The sequence below is a fragment of the Cornus florida genome, unplaced genomic scaffold (genome assembly GCF_030987335.1).
Source record: "Cornus florida cultivar Cherokee Brave unplaced genomic scaffold, ASM3098733v1 CherokeeBrave_3.0.0_Hap2_Chr04, whole genome shotgun sequence".
In the NCBI taxonomy this organism is placed as follows: Eukaryota; Viridiplantae; Streptophyta; class Magnoliopsida; order Cornales; family Cornaceae; genus Cornus; species Cornus florida.
Window position 1 is genome coordinate 79343601 of NW_026775574.1, and position 17116 is coordinate 79360716.

Below are 17116 nucleotides of genomic sequence, written 5' to 3' on the forward strand. Positions count from 1 at the left end.
TATGTTAATTCACAAAAAAACTCTCAATATCACATTTTTTATGAATCGTAAATTTTGAAATACTGAGTTCGATTACTACAAAATTCAAAAATTTATGTTTGGAAGTATCGAATCGGTGTTTTGAATTTGAGATTGAAGAAAATTTAGTTCAAAATTTGTATTAAATTTTCTTCAATCTCAAATTCAAAGTATCGATTCGGTATTGCCAAACATAACATAAATAAACTTAATATGAATGATTTGTGAATAATTGCACATATTTGAAATTTGCAAACTATCAAAGAGTCCAAAGTACTAGCGAGTAGTAAACGAATAAGTTAATTATTGATTTTTTTTATTTAAAAATAAAGTGTCTTTGTGTCATTACTTTTAAACTTAGAAAAAATAATAAAAATGAGATGATAATAATTTAAGTAAGAAATACATTCACAGTGTCCTTTAAAAAAACATGGAAGAGGTTCCTTTTTACACGGTCCAAATTAAAAGGAGAATTTATGAAATTTAATTAAATGATATGACTTTTATGAAAACATATATTTAACATTTTCAAATCAGATGGAGGTGGATTACATGAGTTGCGTGCAATGGAGATAAATTATAAGGTATCATTTGGTTTGTGGATTAACTTCACAACTCACAAGTGGGATCCAATTGTCACTTAAAATGCTTTGTAAGGTATTATTTTTAAACCGTTAAAGTTAACTCTTCAAAGTGATTAGTATTAATTAGGGGTGTACAAGAGAACTTCAGAATTAGAATTGAACCGGAACTGGAATCACGAGAACCGATTCCGTAGCGATTCCAATTCCAATTTCGGTTCCAAAATTAAGGAACCGTTGGAGAACGGTTCCGGTTCTGAATTTTGGTTAGGAACCGTTAGGAATCGGAATCGCAAATGCAAGAACCGGTTCCTAGCGGTTTCGGTTCCAAAATTTAAGGAATTGTTTCTCACAGTTCTGATTCCAATTTCACCTAGAACAGCACAAAATGGAACCGTGTGCATCCCTAGTATTAACTATTATTCAACATAAATAAAATATGTTCTTATTGTAATCTTGGAAAGTCGCGCAAACAAAATCGATCCTCAGTAGCGATAGATAAGAGATGTTCTCCATTTCCTAAAGTATTTCTATTAATTATTTTCACACTAGTCAGTAACGAAAATCTATCAACAAGTTCATATTTTTTTCTTATTTGTATGAAAATACAATAAATATGGTCGAGAAAGGGGTGTGTGAGTAGTAAGTAAGAAAAAAAAAATACAATAAATAAGATTTATCATTAATTCGTGTCTTATGAGTCGGGATATCTACTATACTCCTTCCGCGCAACAGTTCGGCCCTCCTATTAAGGTCGAGAAATAAATTTTTTTATTTTGTATTGTATTGTAAATGTCAGGAATATTTTTGTCAATTAAATGAAGAGACTAAAAGAGAAAAAAGAAAAAGAAGAGGAGGGCATTAAAAAAAAAAAGGCAAGTGCACCTTCTATTTAATATGAATATGTAAAACTATTACTTCATCACAATACAGTTGCATTATTGATTTTGCATGTGTACAGCACATTACAATATAAAAACTATGTAAACGATTTCGTATGGTAAGTAAATTAATTATATATATATATATATATTTCAAAGGGAAAAAAAAAGTTTAGCTCATTCATTCTAATTCATTTTTCCTTCCAAGGGCCCAAACTCTTTTACAATTTCAATCCTCCAATGCAATTCAAAGGGATTTTTTTATTTATTTATTTTTTTTTTTTTTTTGAAGTTTTTTTTCTTTCTTTCTTTCTTTCTTTCTTTCTTCTTTCGAAGAATAGATAATAATAATATGTAAGGGAAACTTGAAAAGTTGATTTGTGACAAAAATTAAACAAAAGAGAGTGTTGGGGAGAGAGATGACAGTGTAGTTAGTACGATGCCAATTTCCTTTTCAATATGTATAATAGCTTTTTGAAAATAAAAAAAATTATTCTGTATTTCTTCTGAAACAGTTAATTAAATAGAGTTTTCATCAAATCATTCACTTATCAAAATCCTGACGTCTTTTGTGAGTCACAATTTTCAAAGTGTCCAACTATTTTGGGACAGAGAGAGTACTTCGAATCTTACCACTGTAATGAAAAATTTTCAAGTACGAAATTGAAATTTTGGATTTGGAATTTAAGAAAAATAATCCAGAAAATTGAAATAAAATTTTCTCTAATTTCATCAATTTCAATCTCAAGACTCCAATTCCATACCCCAATAACAGCCTAAACACATTTCTTCTCATTTTAATATAAAAGTTAGAGAGTTCGAGCCTCTCCAAATGTGACACTTAGTTACTGTTTGTGAAAAAAAATATATATATTATTTTACTTTGACAAGAAACACCCCCAATCATATACATTTTTTGCCTATGTTGTATTTTTTTTCATTTTAATCTAAAAGTTAGACATGTCTAATGTAAAATGCCATTTTTGCATGCCAAATCTATATTTTGAGAGGAGAGGAATTACAGTGTCAAAATGCTATATTTTATCAACTCTGCTCCAATGGTGTATTTCATCTAAAATGTTATTTTTTTTATACAACAACCATTTTTTCCCAACTACCATTTCCAATTACCAATTTTCAATAACCATTTTTTTTTTTTTTTGTAAGTGTTTGTATTTTATTTAGCTTATTTGCCTGATTAAAAATAATAAAAAAAATTAATTATCAAATCCAATGTAAAAGATAAGAATGTAAATTATATAAAAATAAATGTGTAAACTTATCATTTACATAACAAGCAAACCCTATCAAAACATAGGGCAAATCATTTCAGCCTCCCCAATCGCCTCCATCTCTATTCTCGTTCTTGACTCTGAACTTGCCCTCTCTCTCTCTCCCCAACTGCAAAGTACAAAATCTACAAGAATCAGAAGCTCTTTCTGCATCTGCTAACTCGTGTGTATGGGTTTTATTTAAATTTTTTTTTTTCTAAATCAACTAATCAAGGTCTATAATTCATGTTTTGCAAACTAAATCCTATTTGGTGAAATTTTTTATGATATTTTTTAAATATATATATATATATATATATATATATATATATATATATATATATATATATACAATACAAAGTATTTATTGTGCCACATTTGGCACTAAATTTGGCAAAGTTAAAAATTCACAGTCCATTGGAGAGCCCATTTTAAACCTACCTACTATATTTTAAAAATGACAACCCATATAACACACACCATTAAAATTGCTCTTAGAAAGTTTGAGTCTCCACTACAAATACAATAATTTTGGAAAATATATACTCTCTCTTTCAAAATAATTTTCTATCTTAAAAACTGTGACTTACACCTTCTCACACACTCTTTTTGCCACGCACGGGTTCCAAGTTCAACCCTCCTGATACATTTCTTTGAACTCATGTTCTTCAAAAGAAAACTCCACTTTGTGAAGTTATGCTTCATTCAAATTACCAGTACAATATACATGCACATCCACTATCCAAAGAAAAATGATACTTAACACCAATTTGTTGCTAAGTGTAATCAGACTTAACTTTTTTTTTTTTTAAAATTAGTAATTTATGCAATAAATTAAAAAATGCGGCCCTACACTTCCATAAATAACCAATAAAAACATTCAGTTGCCATAATTCACTGCAGCAAATCAAATTGGAATACCTACAGAATTCGAACGGAGCCCCATCACGCCAAGTGACCTCATCATCCGCCCTGGCATGCACACTCTCTCTCTACACTCTAGAGAGAGAAAGTGAAGAGAGAGATGTAACCTCGATCAGAGAATACCCTTTTGAGTGAATTGTTACTTTGGGAGGTGAAGACCCAAGAATGATGGATATGTATCTTCTCTAGATTCTCTGTGGTCACTGTTGCACTCAAAGTGCACTTGTAAGCACCTCTCTTATCTCTCTATATTACTTAGCATTACAGTTTATGTGAAATTTCATTTTCTTAATAGATTGCTTTATTTTCTGATCTGGGTATTAATTAATTCACATGTTTCTCTATCCATTTCCTTAATAATTTGATTTTGATTTGAACCAAATATATATAACATAAATTGGGATAAGTGTAAGAAACACCCCTGAAGTATACTTTTATAAAGCACTTTTACCCCTTATTTAAAAATGTGTGCAAACAACACCCCTATTCTTTTCAATTTGTGCAAAAACACCCCTCAATTAATATAATACCCATTTTACCCTTTTACTCTTCTAAAAATGCCCCTACACTCATTTTCTCTTTTAACCCTTTTTCTTTCTCCAAAGGAGGTGCCGACAGAGACCGATGAGATGGTTCAGCGGGTTAGCAAGGCTGCCAAGGAAGGAACCGGTGAGAGGTGCAGCGAGCTTTGTGCGACAACGAGGGTCGGGGATTCTTGTGAGGTGCTGAACCGGCAAGAAAGAATTGTCTGTGAGTTGAGACGATGGTCAGATAGAGGTTCCACTATGGGGATGGGCTCACAGCAAGAACTGAAATTTTTGGCCTGATGCGGGAAATTGGAGTCGAGCAGCAGGTACGACTTTCCCGTTATTCCAACCATTGGAAAGTTTCTCTTTATTTTGAGTGCGTATGCTGTATTAAATATAAGCAATACTTCAAAAAAGGCTGGCTAATTTGAATCCATAGTCTGCTCCAGAGAAATGTTTTTGGTGAAATGTCAATGGTGGCTACCTTTCATATATACGGAAATGTTCTTCCTCTCTTCCTTATATAGCTTAGAGGGGATGATTTTTCACCTTTTGAAGGTGGGACTGAAATATGCAACAACTGTTTCTGGGTGGAGCTTATAGAGGAGTATATATAATTATACAGTGTGTTTCAATTACAAAACAAAGTCATTGCTGTTGTTGTTTTTATTTCCTTGGGTTACACATGTACAGTTTTTCTAAACTTGTAAATTTCTTTAACTGATATTATCTCAGCAGAGGTATGTGTAAATAAATATTATATTGGATAACATAATTCTTTATATAGGATAATCATTTATTTCTACTCAAACTCAAATGAATCATTATCTTGATGAGGACCATATTTGGACAATCTAAGTTATTTATGATACATAGTCCCGATTTTGCTCTTTATTCCTAAAAATTATCTTACTGTTTTTATCCCAGATTAGCTGAGGTGAGATAGTGTTCACGACGACGATGCTGTCGTGGAGCGTGATTGACTTCGGTAAGGGCATGGGTCTGCGATTTGAGGAAGAAAACGACTGAGGACAGAGGTTGGCCGAGCGCTGATAGTGCCGACGAACAATGAGGAACTTGGAAATGATGTTTGGGCAGCGGTCGACCAGAGAAGGTTAAGGAGGTAGCGGAGGTGACCCACGTCGGCGACGAGGACGCCGGAGAGATTGAGCCCAGAAAGGTTCTTATCGGATTCGGTTTTAATTTTGAGAAGCAGTACCATGCCTCTTTTTCCTATGGTGCAAACTTGGAATTAAGGAATTTATAGCAATCTTCCTGCTATTAAACCGTCGTTGCTTGCCGGTTTTAATGGACATTCCCCTCTCCGCTGCAGTAACGATGAAAAAGAAGAAGGGCCAATTTCACAAAATATATATTTTATATATATATATATTATAAAATGTGTTGCTAAGGGCATTTTAGTCCAAGTTTTATAAATTGGACCAATTTGCACAAATGTCATAGTTTAGGGGTGTTTTTTTGCACTAGAGAGGTGTAATATGCACTATATGCATACTATAGGGGTGTTTTTTGCACTTGACCCAACATAAATTACCTATTTTCATTATTGGTTCTATTGGGTGCTAAATTCTGAGATGGCAATACTTGATTTGTGAAGCTATGCTTAATTTAAAATTAGATACTAGGAAACTTTCATAAGGTTTCACCCATTTATTTGTCATTGGATTATTGGGGTTAACTCGATTTTGTTTAGGAATTTTATAATTTCTTTTCGGTAGATTCGGACCATTTGCTGATTTGATTTGTAGTTAGGTTAGCTTAGGTCAAGATGTGAAACTATAAACCTTTAATTTTGGAATTGTTGATGAGTTTCTGAAAATTTATTTCTGAAAAAAGCAGTTGCAATTGTGGTTCCGGTTTGCTGCACTCTGTTGTTACATTATAAATTTATAATCCACTTATTGGATCAGTTAATAAATTTTGGTTGTTTGATTCTTGTTTGCCTACCACCATTATCATTGCCACCACTACCGCCATCACCATCACCTTCCACCACCACCACCACCACCTCCACTGCCTTTCACCACCGTCATTGCTGCCACCACCACTACTGCCACCTTCCACCACTACTCCCACCTTCCACCACCACCACCACTGTCATGGGCACCACTATCGTCTTCCACCTCCACTGCCTTCCACCACCGTCATTGCCACCACCACCACCACCACCGCCTTCCACCACCGTCTTCTACCACCGTCATTGGCACCACCACCATCACCATTATCACCACCATTGCCGCCACCTTCCACTTACGCCTTGCCACCGGCTTCCTCCACCATTACCACCGCTTCCAACACCATCACCTACATCACTGCCGCCTTCCACTTCCACCACCATTCACTGCCACCACCATTTCTTTTTAGAAAATTAAAAAAGAATGTTATTTTGTTAATTTAATTTATTTGTCATTGAGAGGTGCATTTTGGATAGCCGAATTTAAAATTTATTCCATTCTAGGTTTTAAATTGGTTCAACCAAACACTCAAATGATTATTATCATTCAATTTTTATAACACTTCATATTTGCAATTAAACAATAAAATGAGAATAATCATTCCATTCTATTCCTATTCTCATTCCATTCCCATTTGCATTTCACTCCATTCCTGCATACCAAATGCAACATTAGGGTTTTCGACACTTTAGCATCATATTTAACTTCTGGACAAAAAAAAAAACATTTCACATTCTCATTGGAACCTTAGGCTTGATCTTGAGATACATCAATTTATCCAATTGGTATAATAAGGACATAACAACACTCAAAAGACTCAAGCATAACATTCTTTTAGATTAAATAAGCATGCTAAAGTGATGGCTAAAATTGATTTGTCATGCTACCACAAAACAATTCTTAAATATAGGCATAAATACAACTTATGGACCTCATTGTACAACTTGACTTCAAAACCTGCTTTGGGTTTTAATGCCATAGTGCAGATGATTAGCTTCATTTGGAACTCTAACTGTGAAGCAAGATAGAGACATGCACAAAAATATGGTGAAAATAATCAATATCGAAGCTGCATTGGGTCACTTTTTAAATGTGCCTCATTAGTCCATAGCTAGGCAGTAATAAGAAGCAGCCGGAAACAACTTTGTCTCAAATATTCATGTTCATAGTAACTCTATCTTCCCCGGGCCCCTCTCGGTCTCTCTGTATGCCAAATTCATCCAATTAACAACATTGCAAAGATAGGAACACACGCCCCACCCTCTTTGCAATAATATCAATCATTTCTTCATTTCATAACATTCCCCAGTGAACTATGGTAAACAGAACTACATGATTTTCATAATGATCATGTATGTATGTAGCTGCAGACTACTATCATAGTGACTTTAAACAAGCTTCAATTATTAGTATTATTTAGAAAAACAAACAGAGAATCTCCCACAGGAGATGGAATAACAGACCACTCAAAGATAGATAACTTAGATAGAATAGCATGCTGGCCGCTCCTGGAAACAACTCAAGAAGAAGCAGCACACTTTTAAAGCAAACTTTAGCATCATCCAAGGTTAAATCCCACAGAACGATTAATCTTACCGCTTCTCAAAATATGAAAATATAGAGTTCCATTATTACGTATATTCCAACTCTGAACAAAAGTAGATAAAATACTCAAAGCTATTGCCAAATTAAATACTTGGAGCACGAAAAGGACATGAAGTTCTCAACAACTGGTGTACAGAACACGAATTGGCTAATGTTGAATCCTTTAATTCCAATGCAATACCTTCTTTCCACAACTTTCGTTCCTGAGACAATGTCATTTTCATAGTCATATTCCAAGTATATTAAGATGTTAAGGTTGAGGAAATAAACTAAAAGACATATACTTGGAGAAAGTTAAATATATATCCTATTAGGTTTAATGGGCAATCAAGACGACACTCCAACATCATTTTTCATTAAGCATGTGTTTAGTTATGCAGAATTGAAATTGCATTCGAACTGCAATTTCATTGAATTGGAGTTCAACAATGTAATCCCAAATTCATCGTTTAAATCAACTTTGGAATTGATTTGTTATTGAATTCCAATTCTAATTTTAATATATTTTGATAAACTTACCATTCATTTGCTATTGAAACTGAAAACAATCAATATCATATAAATGATGTGCAAACATATACACGTATGCATATAAATAAATTAACACATATATACACACACATACTAACCTGGTCATGTGACTATTTCTATGTTGTTCTGTTCTCTCACTATAGGTAATATCCTTCCCAATTACCATCTTTTAAAGCTCCAATCCAAACTTTGGGAATGTGTTCTATTTTCCAGTAATCCACACCTTGTTTGTGAGGATCCAATGCCATAATCAGTTTCTCGGGCATATCATATAGGCGAAGGAATTTAAGGTTGGTTAGATGTTCAATACTCGAGAGCACTTCCAATTCACAGCTAGTAATATATAGTGATTGAAGAAGTGGCATTGAGCCTTCTTCCACATTGACACACCTCAATTCTTGTAAGCTTATGAGCCACAATATCTTTATCTTCTGAAACCTTCTAGTCTTGAAACATAATTCCCTCCCTTCATAAGCCTAATGAAGTTCAAGCTCTACCAAGTTGGGCAAATATTGAAGTGATTCTAAAGGATCATTCGTTAATTTGCTCCAACCTAAACATAGTCTCGTTAGGCTATGAAGAGAAGTTATCCAGTGTGGTAACTTCTCTAAACGTCCCTCTAAATTGAATCGTTGAAGAAATTGAGGAGGCGAAGACAAAGATTGAATATCAATGATCTCATCCTCTTCTACTGAACCTATATTGAACGAGCGAAGGTTGCTCAGCTTTTCAATAGAGGAGCACAAAGCCATCCCATCTTGTCTTCTCAACTTTGTAATACATAATTTCCTCAGATGGGTCAGCCTCCATAGCTCTCCTACTACAATTCTACTATTATCATGGTTCACTTTAATAGAACAAACTTTTTGTAAGGAAGGTAAACCTTCTATTCCCACAATCATTTTAAAACCAAGTATCCCGTGGAAAAGTTAATAAGCTTCATAAGTGTAGCGATACACCAAGAGATGACGAAGTCGTTGGAGCTTTAGGATCTAAACAGGAAACTCCGTTACATAGGTGTCCTTAGGATCCAACGTTTCAAGGTTCTCAAGTTCTCCAATGGAGTTGGTAAGAGTTCTGATCTTTGTTCTTATTAAATACAAAAGATAGAACTCTGTATTGTATTTAACATGGTATCAGAGTTTTCGATCTCTAGTAAACAATCTACCAGTTTATCATAGTCATCGCCAGAGATGGCACCATTAGCCCCATCCTCGGCGGCGGCGGTCAACCAACACGCTTCCGCACTCTATTATCTTCATAAAGATCTTCATATGCCTCGTCCAGGGAAGCCTCGTTATCTAAGTCTTCCTTTGGGAAACCCAACGAGATGCCTTGTTTAGAGAAGCCCCGCCTAGGGAAGCCTCGTTGTTTAACGATGTCTCGTTCATAGATGCTCAACGTATCGGATCAGCTCCGTCACGGCACCACCATGCGCCTCAAGTGGTAATCCCACTCTTCCATGCGCTTTCACGTGCACCAGTGGTAATCCCACACCTCAACGTGTCGAATCAGTTCCAACACCGTGCCATTACGCACCATCAGTAGTCATTATGCGCTCACATGTGCCTTTAACGTGGTGAATCTTCACAAATTTATCACCCATCAGTTTATAATAGTTACCATAGGGGTTGGCAACATTAAACTATTCACGCTCCGCATCTACCTCCAAGATCTTCACAGATCCACCCTACGTCACCTAACATGTGAACATTGGTGCAACGTCAGACACATTCTGCAATGGTGCTAGTAGTTGTGCCATGTCACCTACCACGTCAGTTCTCTTCAAGCTTAAATACCGTAGATGAAATAATTTGGCTACTTCATTTGGAACTGTCTCTAAAGAAGCACCTCTCTGGTCCAAAACCTTTAACAACATCAAACCACCATTGAATAATATAGGCATTGATGACTTAGATAGAGGCTCTGCCACTTTGAACATTAGCAACAATCGAAGTTGAGAAAAATGATTTGTTTGCTGCAAGTTTCCCAAGGTATAGTGGATTGATAGGCGGCGAACTTTTTTCGGCCACCTTGTGTTTTCTTCACTAACGATCGCTGCAATGCTTTGTTCTATTGACTTTGAAATAATAATCTCACGAAAAAGGTCATGGATGCGGGACCTTCTAAGCCTTTCATCGTAACATATCATTGCCACTTGGACCAAGCTTCTATTAACAAGCTCATTAAGGTAGCCTTCAGCAACTTCTTCTGAAGTCATCCCTTCTTTCGCTTCCACAAATCCTTCCGCAGTCCATAGCCGAATCAATTTCATTATCTTAATATGATAATCCTCTGGTAATATGCTGAAGTATAAGAAACAAATTTTAAGATAATAAGGCAAATCATTGTAACTGAAAGAGAGTATTTCGCACTCTCAAGTTTATCTCTTCCTTCCAATTCTGCAACAAGGCTGCACATAACCATTTCCCATTCATCCATTCTATTCTTGTCTTTGGTAGCCAAAACACCACTAATTGCCACCATTTCAAGGGGCAAGCCCATACATTTTTCCAAGATACTTTGTGAGAGTTCCTCTAAATGTGGAGGGCAGTATTTCTCTTGGAAGGTCTTCCAACAAAATAGAATCCAAGACTCTTTTGGCGACAATGCCTTCACAGCATGGATGTTACCATGGGATTCTACGCTAGAGGTTGAAGCTACACTACCAATGCGTGTTATGAGCAGTATTCGACTGCCATAATTGTTATCAGGCAATGCATATTTTAAGGCATCCCATGCATTTATACTCCACACATCATTGAGAACAATCACGTACCTTCTTTGTTGGAGGAAGTCCTTGAGTTGTGCCTTCAGGTTATTGTTGTCTATGGCTTCCAATCTTTGAGGATCCGGTTTCCTGACTTCATCAAAGAGATGTCAAATTAAATCTCTGAGATTAAAGGATTGAGAAACAGTGATCTAAGCATGGATTTGAAACTGATTCGTCCCCCCATTCCCACCACCGAAACAACTTTGAGTATTAGGGTGTCCTTCATAAGCCACCTAATCAGCTGCTTCTTGGGCCCATCAATGGCCACAAGCTCAGCTTCTTCGAGTAGAAGTGCATCACCTCGATGATCATACCATGTGATGTTGACTGTGTTGGAGCTTGAGCTGTGCTCTGAGATGTTGAATTTGTAACGGTATCTCTGATGTCCCTCAGCATCTTCTCTTATTCCTCCCAAGAGTTTTGACTCTTGTTGAAGGAAGATGGTTAGGTGATTGAGTAGGAAGGTTACTGCACTCTCAGCCATTCTCTCTTGAATTTTATCAGTAAGCCTTTGGGTGGAGGGAATGCCAATGACTTTTGAATAAAGCAAAAACATATTTGAATCTGGTGAATTTAATTCTGCCGACAACCTAAAACTACATATTATAACTGCATAATCGCTGCCTCAATGTGTAACTTCCGTTCTGGGATGTACCAAGAGTTTCTTTATAAATTTATTCCTTCCTTCGGAACAACATATTTAAAGATTCTCCAAATACACCCGCGAGGGAGAGTACCCCATTTCCTCATCCCTAAAATATCATAAATTCCTTTACATACACACACACACACACACACATATATGTAAATATCTTCCAATGGTCCTATGGACGGACCCCACCCTTGCTATTATTTCAAGCATGTAACTAACTGTTGCCTACAATGACACTTGGATGAGACTCACCCGCGTACCTTCGCGGGTGAGAGTCATCCTCACTTCCTCTCTCTCTCTTTCTATATATATATATAAATATCTTCCAATGGTCCTATGGACGGATTCCTCCCTTACTATTATTTCAAGCAAAGTTGTCAAAATTGTGCTCCTAGATTGTAGAATTGCATGATTCTATGATCCTACCAACCCCAAACGAGTCAACTCGTATAAAAATCGCTCCCTGTGTAGAATCATATAATAGAATCACAAACAGAAGATTTTGAGATATTTTTTGTTTGGGCTTTATTTTTTTAACCTGATTCACTTTATTAAGTGTTGGGTTCTCTAAATAAGAAAGGTCCACAGTTTTTGGGCCGAAAAAAAGTCCATATAAATAAGAAAAAAACACAATTTAGCCCTAATCCCCAATTCAATTTTTTTTTTAAGCATGAAGAATTGACCCTTTAATTCTGTTATGTTCTTTACTTCTTTACATTATATGTTGTAACTATGTTTAGTTCCTTTTCTATTTTATTTGTGTTCTCTTCTTTTAAGGGAGCTGTTGGAAGTTTGGATTAGGATTTGGGATTTGTGAACTTATGTTATGGATTAGGATTCAAACCTTCATCTTCTCAAACACTTCACAACTTACAAATTGCGTAGTTATCATGAGAGCTCTACCTTTTGAGCTACATTCTCTTTTATATTATATTTGAACTTTGGAATGGTACCTTAATATATATATATATATATATATATATATATATATATATATATTGTGTGTATTTTGGCCATATTCTTGTTATATTTTACACATTATATTGTTCAAGTTAGTTTGAATTATTTTTTTCACTAGTTGGTAGAATCTTACGATTCTCGATCCGATTCTACAATTCTGATTTTACGGAGCCCAAAATGATTTTATGTAGAATTCCGATTTTAACAACCTTGATTTCAAGCATGCAACTGAATGTTACCTACAGTGACACGTGGATGAGACTCACCCAATTACCTTTGCAGGTGAGAGTCATCCGCACTTCCTCATCATAATTCATCATCCACACCCTTTTGATTGTTACTCTTTTTGTATACTGAATATAAATATTATTGTACTAAATGTACTAACTCCAAAAAGTCAAATCAGTTTAATTTGTTCCCACGTTTAACTGCTAGAGGTCATATATTGGCATCAATCAACTTTACATGTGTCCATCCTTTTCCCACTTGCCAATCCCAAAAGTTAATCTCATATATATTATAGAATATATTTTCTGAATCATGTCATAAATATATATAATAGATATATGTCTATAGTATTTTGTAGTTAATACTATATAAAAATAATAATGGAACCCCACCACGCACAAGCTGAAGGATGATCCACATCCGCAACTTATTTACAAATACTTCGTGAGAGTTCTTCTAAATGTGGAGGGCAGCTGTTGTCTTGGAATGTTTTCCTACAAAACAGAGTCCATGACTCCTCTGGAGATAGTGGCTCCATAGTGTATATGTTATATGGGATTCTATGGAAGAGATAGAAGCTACTTCACTAATACGCGTTGTGAGTAGTATTCGACTACCACAATTATTGTTGGGTAATGTATTTTAAAGCATCCCATGCATTCATACTCCACACATCATCAAGAACAAGCACATACCTTCTCGGTTGGAGGAAATCCTTGAGTTGTGCCTTCAGATTATTGTTGTCCATGGATTCCAATATTTGAGGTGCCAGCTTCTTGACTTCATTAAAGAGTTGTTGAATTAAGTCTTTGAGATCAAAGGATTATGAAACAGTGATCCAAGCATGGCTTTTAAAATGATTCTTCACCTCGATATTATCATAGACTTTCTTTATTTTTCCCATCCCCCCATTACCAGAACTAAAAAAACTTCTTGATGTGTTGCCCAAAAGCCACACAATCAGCTGCTTTTTGGGCCCATTAATGCCAAAAGCTCTGCTTCTTCCAGTAGCAGTGAATCACTGCGACGATCATACCATGTTATTGACAGTCTTGGAAATTTGTAACGGTATTTCTGATGTCACTCAGCAATTATATTCACTCTAGACCTTATTATTTGTATCTTAGAAGCAATTTGATGGTGAGCTTTCAAGTATTTAATAGAGTGAGAAAGCTTACGAAGGACACCATAGAATCTGTCCCCATGATGACGAGCAAGGCGGAGCATGAATTTGTCCAGTACATCTTTAGTGTCGTAGGTAACTTCACATTCTCTTCCATTGCATCAGCTACTCTCAAGAACACCCTCATGCGTTCCAATTCATCTCTGACGCACTCAGCTTCTTCCTTTATTCTGCCCAAGAGTTTTGACTCTTCTCGAAGGAAGATTGTCAGGTGGGCGAATACAAAAGTTAGTGCAATCTCAGCCATTTTCTCTTATCTTCTTAATTTCTCCCAGAGAAGAATAGATAAAAAATAGAATTCAATTGCCAGACTTTCCAGATGGAATTTCAGATTTTGGTACAATCAGATTGGTATGTGGTAATTATTTAGGTTGATTCCAGCTCAAAGCCGTAAAATGGGCATTGCTCCAGAAAATCTTGACAAGACATTTAAATGAAATCTGCTTTGAATTTCAAATTTTGGTTAACCGTTTTTTTTTCTTCGCATTTATTGATTTTACAATGACATTCATTATTCATCAGTAAAACTTAGGATATCTTGTCAAGACAATAACTTAGTCAACAATTTTACATCGCTTATGCAACAATTAACTCACATCGCTTAGGTAACAACTTTACATTGCTGATTCGTAACTGATATATTGTTCACGTAATCAATGTATTGTTTTGTGTAAGCAGAAGATCCAAACATAAGAGGTGATCCTTATTCATTTTTATAGAATTGTCTTTTATAATTCTCTCAAAACTATTTTATATTTTTTGAGTTCTTGAATTTTATTTATTAAGTACAACACATTTAAGTCTAGTCCTTTAGTGCATCATCAACTTTTTGGCCTTACAGTGTCCTGATATATATTAAATACCGACACAATTAAATCTAGTTCATTTTTTTTTTTTTTTTAGAGCAATTTCAAGGCCAAAATGACAATTAGTAAGAAATTTGGCAGTTAGTGGGTAGAAAGTTGGACAGGATAAGTTATTATGAGCAGCTTCAAGTTACATAATATACAGTAACTGCAATATAGATATATACACACACACATATACAAAATTGACTTTTCAAGTCTATTTAATTTGGGGTCAGACAGCCATTAGTTGGGGGATCACAATCCTTCCTCGGGCAACCTAATGAATCATACGAGCCAACATAATCTAGAGTTTATAAAGCTTGAATGGTTGAAAATAATGTTGCATTTGGTAACCCCTTGTTTTTGTGACAAAGATGGTTGAAAATAATGTTGCATTTTGAAGCACTAATTCTTTTGTAACTGAAATTAAAGAAAATTTAATTTAAATTTTGAATAAAATTTCTCTGATTTCAATTTTGAAACCCTTTACGCTTATGATGTGCTCCCTAACATAGCTTAATTAAATTTTTTACCCTAATGTGACACAGTTGGGTTGGTACAAAATTATGCATGATGGTATAACCATTGTTTGGACAATCTTGAAATGCATTTCATCATTTTGTGTCAATTCATCTTGATAGACATTAAATACTTATGGAAGATTTCTTTCTGGACGATACTTGTTTACTTCTTTTTTTTCTTTTTTTGACAGTTAATACTTATCTACTAAATCACTACAAAGAGTAAGCTATTTGCGAAGCAATTGTTTTTTAGGTTAGCGACTCGTTTGCAAGATGGTGGGAGTGAGTTTGAGGTCCGGAGCAACTCGGCTTGGTTGTGTTTGAGTTTAGCAATGTGGTTTCAGCATAAGTCTATGTCAAGTTTGATTTAATCGAGTAGACTGCTTTAATATGGATTATTAATTTTGTGGTTTTTTCTCGTTGAGATTTCTTACATATAAATCTGGTATGTTTTGGAGCAATGCTACACGGCTCGAAAATTTATGGTATGTATCTCGAATTTGAAAGACAGATATGTCTTTAATTTTAATAGATATTACACTTTTTCTTTCTTGTGAAAATATTAACGTATTTAAGTTATAGTTAAATTAAGGAACCAAATAAGTTCAAAGATGAATAATGTATATACACATTTGTACGAAGAAAAATGATAGGTCTTCTGACGTTAATTATCTACTTTTCTTACGAATATAACGTGGTTGAATCCCATTGGAACTCTTAAAAAAATTTCCGTAAATAACTCTTTCTCTTCCACTCATTCCCAACCACGTTATATTCGGAGGAGTAGTCGGCAATTGAAGTCGAAAGATCTACCGCTTCTCTTGTATGAATTATTTGTTGAAGGGGAATTGAGAACGAACATTAAATTAAGTTTCTCTCTTTAATTTTCTTTTCTCTACTTTTATCACACACATAAAACACACTCTTACGCACGCACACATATATATACACACACTCTTATGCACTCTTGGCTTTATAATTATAATAAACATGAAGATTATTGATCAATTTATCAAATTATTCACGCATGTAGATCGTTGAGGACATTAAGATTCTTATTCAAAAGAAAGATGACTCGAAATATAGTTTTAAAAAACTTTAAGTGGATTATGTATTTATTTAATTATTCACACATAAAAATTGATTGAGATATTTAGGTTTTTATTGAAGAAAAAGAGTTAACCCCTAAAACGTTTATCAAAAGTGTTATGTTAGGGTTCAAATTTTATCATAAATAATTTTATCCTATTTTTTCTCTCAAACCTATCATGTATTCGCTTGACAAAATTGCATTCAAAATACACAAAGTTAAATTGTTATATCATCGGCCAAAGAGTTACCATATCACTAGTTATGAGGTTGAAACGACTTAATTTCGAGTTTAAAAATAACTATAATCTTGTAAATGAGGCTGGCAAAAATTGTAGAACTTGTCTCAAGCTTTTCATGGTATCTTATGGGTCATGTGAACTCCACCCGAACTGAAAGTTATGATTGTTTGAATTTTGAATTAATTTTCAGTAGTTTTTGAACTTGACTATTCAATCGCTCCATGTACTCCAACGTTGCTTGTTTGGTATCAAAAAAGTGTCTACTCCTTGAAGGGCTCCTCCAAACACTGCCTTACCTTAAATAGT

The 17116-nt window shown here is 34.8% G+C and overlaps 1 protein-coding gene across 1 annotated transcript; it reads right to left on the reverse strand.

Moving 5' to 3' along the window:
* Positions 1–10013: 10013 nt before the first annotated feature.
* On the reverse strand, positions 10014–11571 carry LOC132305176 (putative disease resistance RPP13-like protein 3). The gene is made up of 3 exons (XM_059802853.1): positions 11321–11571; positions 10734–11174; positions 10014–10620 (listed from the first exon to the last, which is right to left on the reverse strand). The coding sequence occupies exons 1-3, from the start codon at positions 11569–11571 to the stop codon at positions 10014–10016; spliced, it is 1299 nt and encodes a 432-aa protein (XP_059658836.1).
* Between the last annotated feature and the right edge of the window lie 5545 nt (positions 11572–17116).

Coding starts and splice junctions, on each gene's coding strand:
- LOC132305176 (XM_059802853.1), bottom strand. CDS start 11,571: ATGGCTGAGAGTGCAGTAACCTTCCTACTCAATCACCTAACCATCTTC. Junction 11,175..11,320: donor CCCAAGAAGCAGCTGATTAG/GTGGCTTATGAA, acceptor TGATGAAGTCAG/GAAACCGGATCCTCAAAGAT. Junction 10,621..10,733: donor GATGAATGGGAAATGGTTAT/GTGCAGCCTTGT, acceptor CTTATACTTCAG/CATATTACCAGAGGATTATC.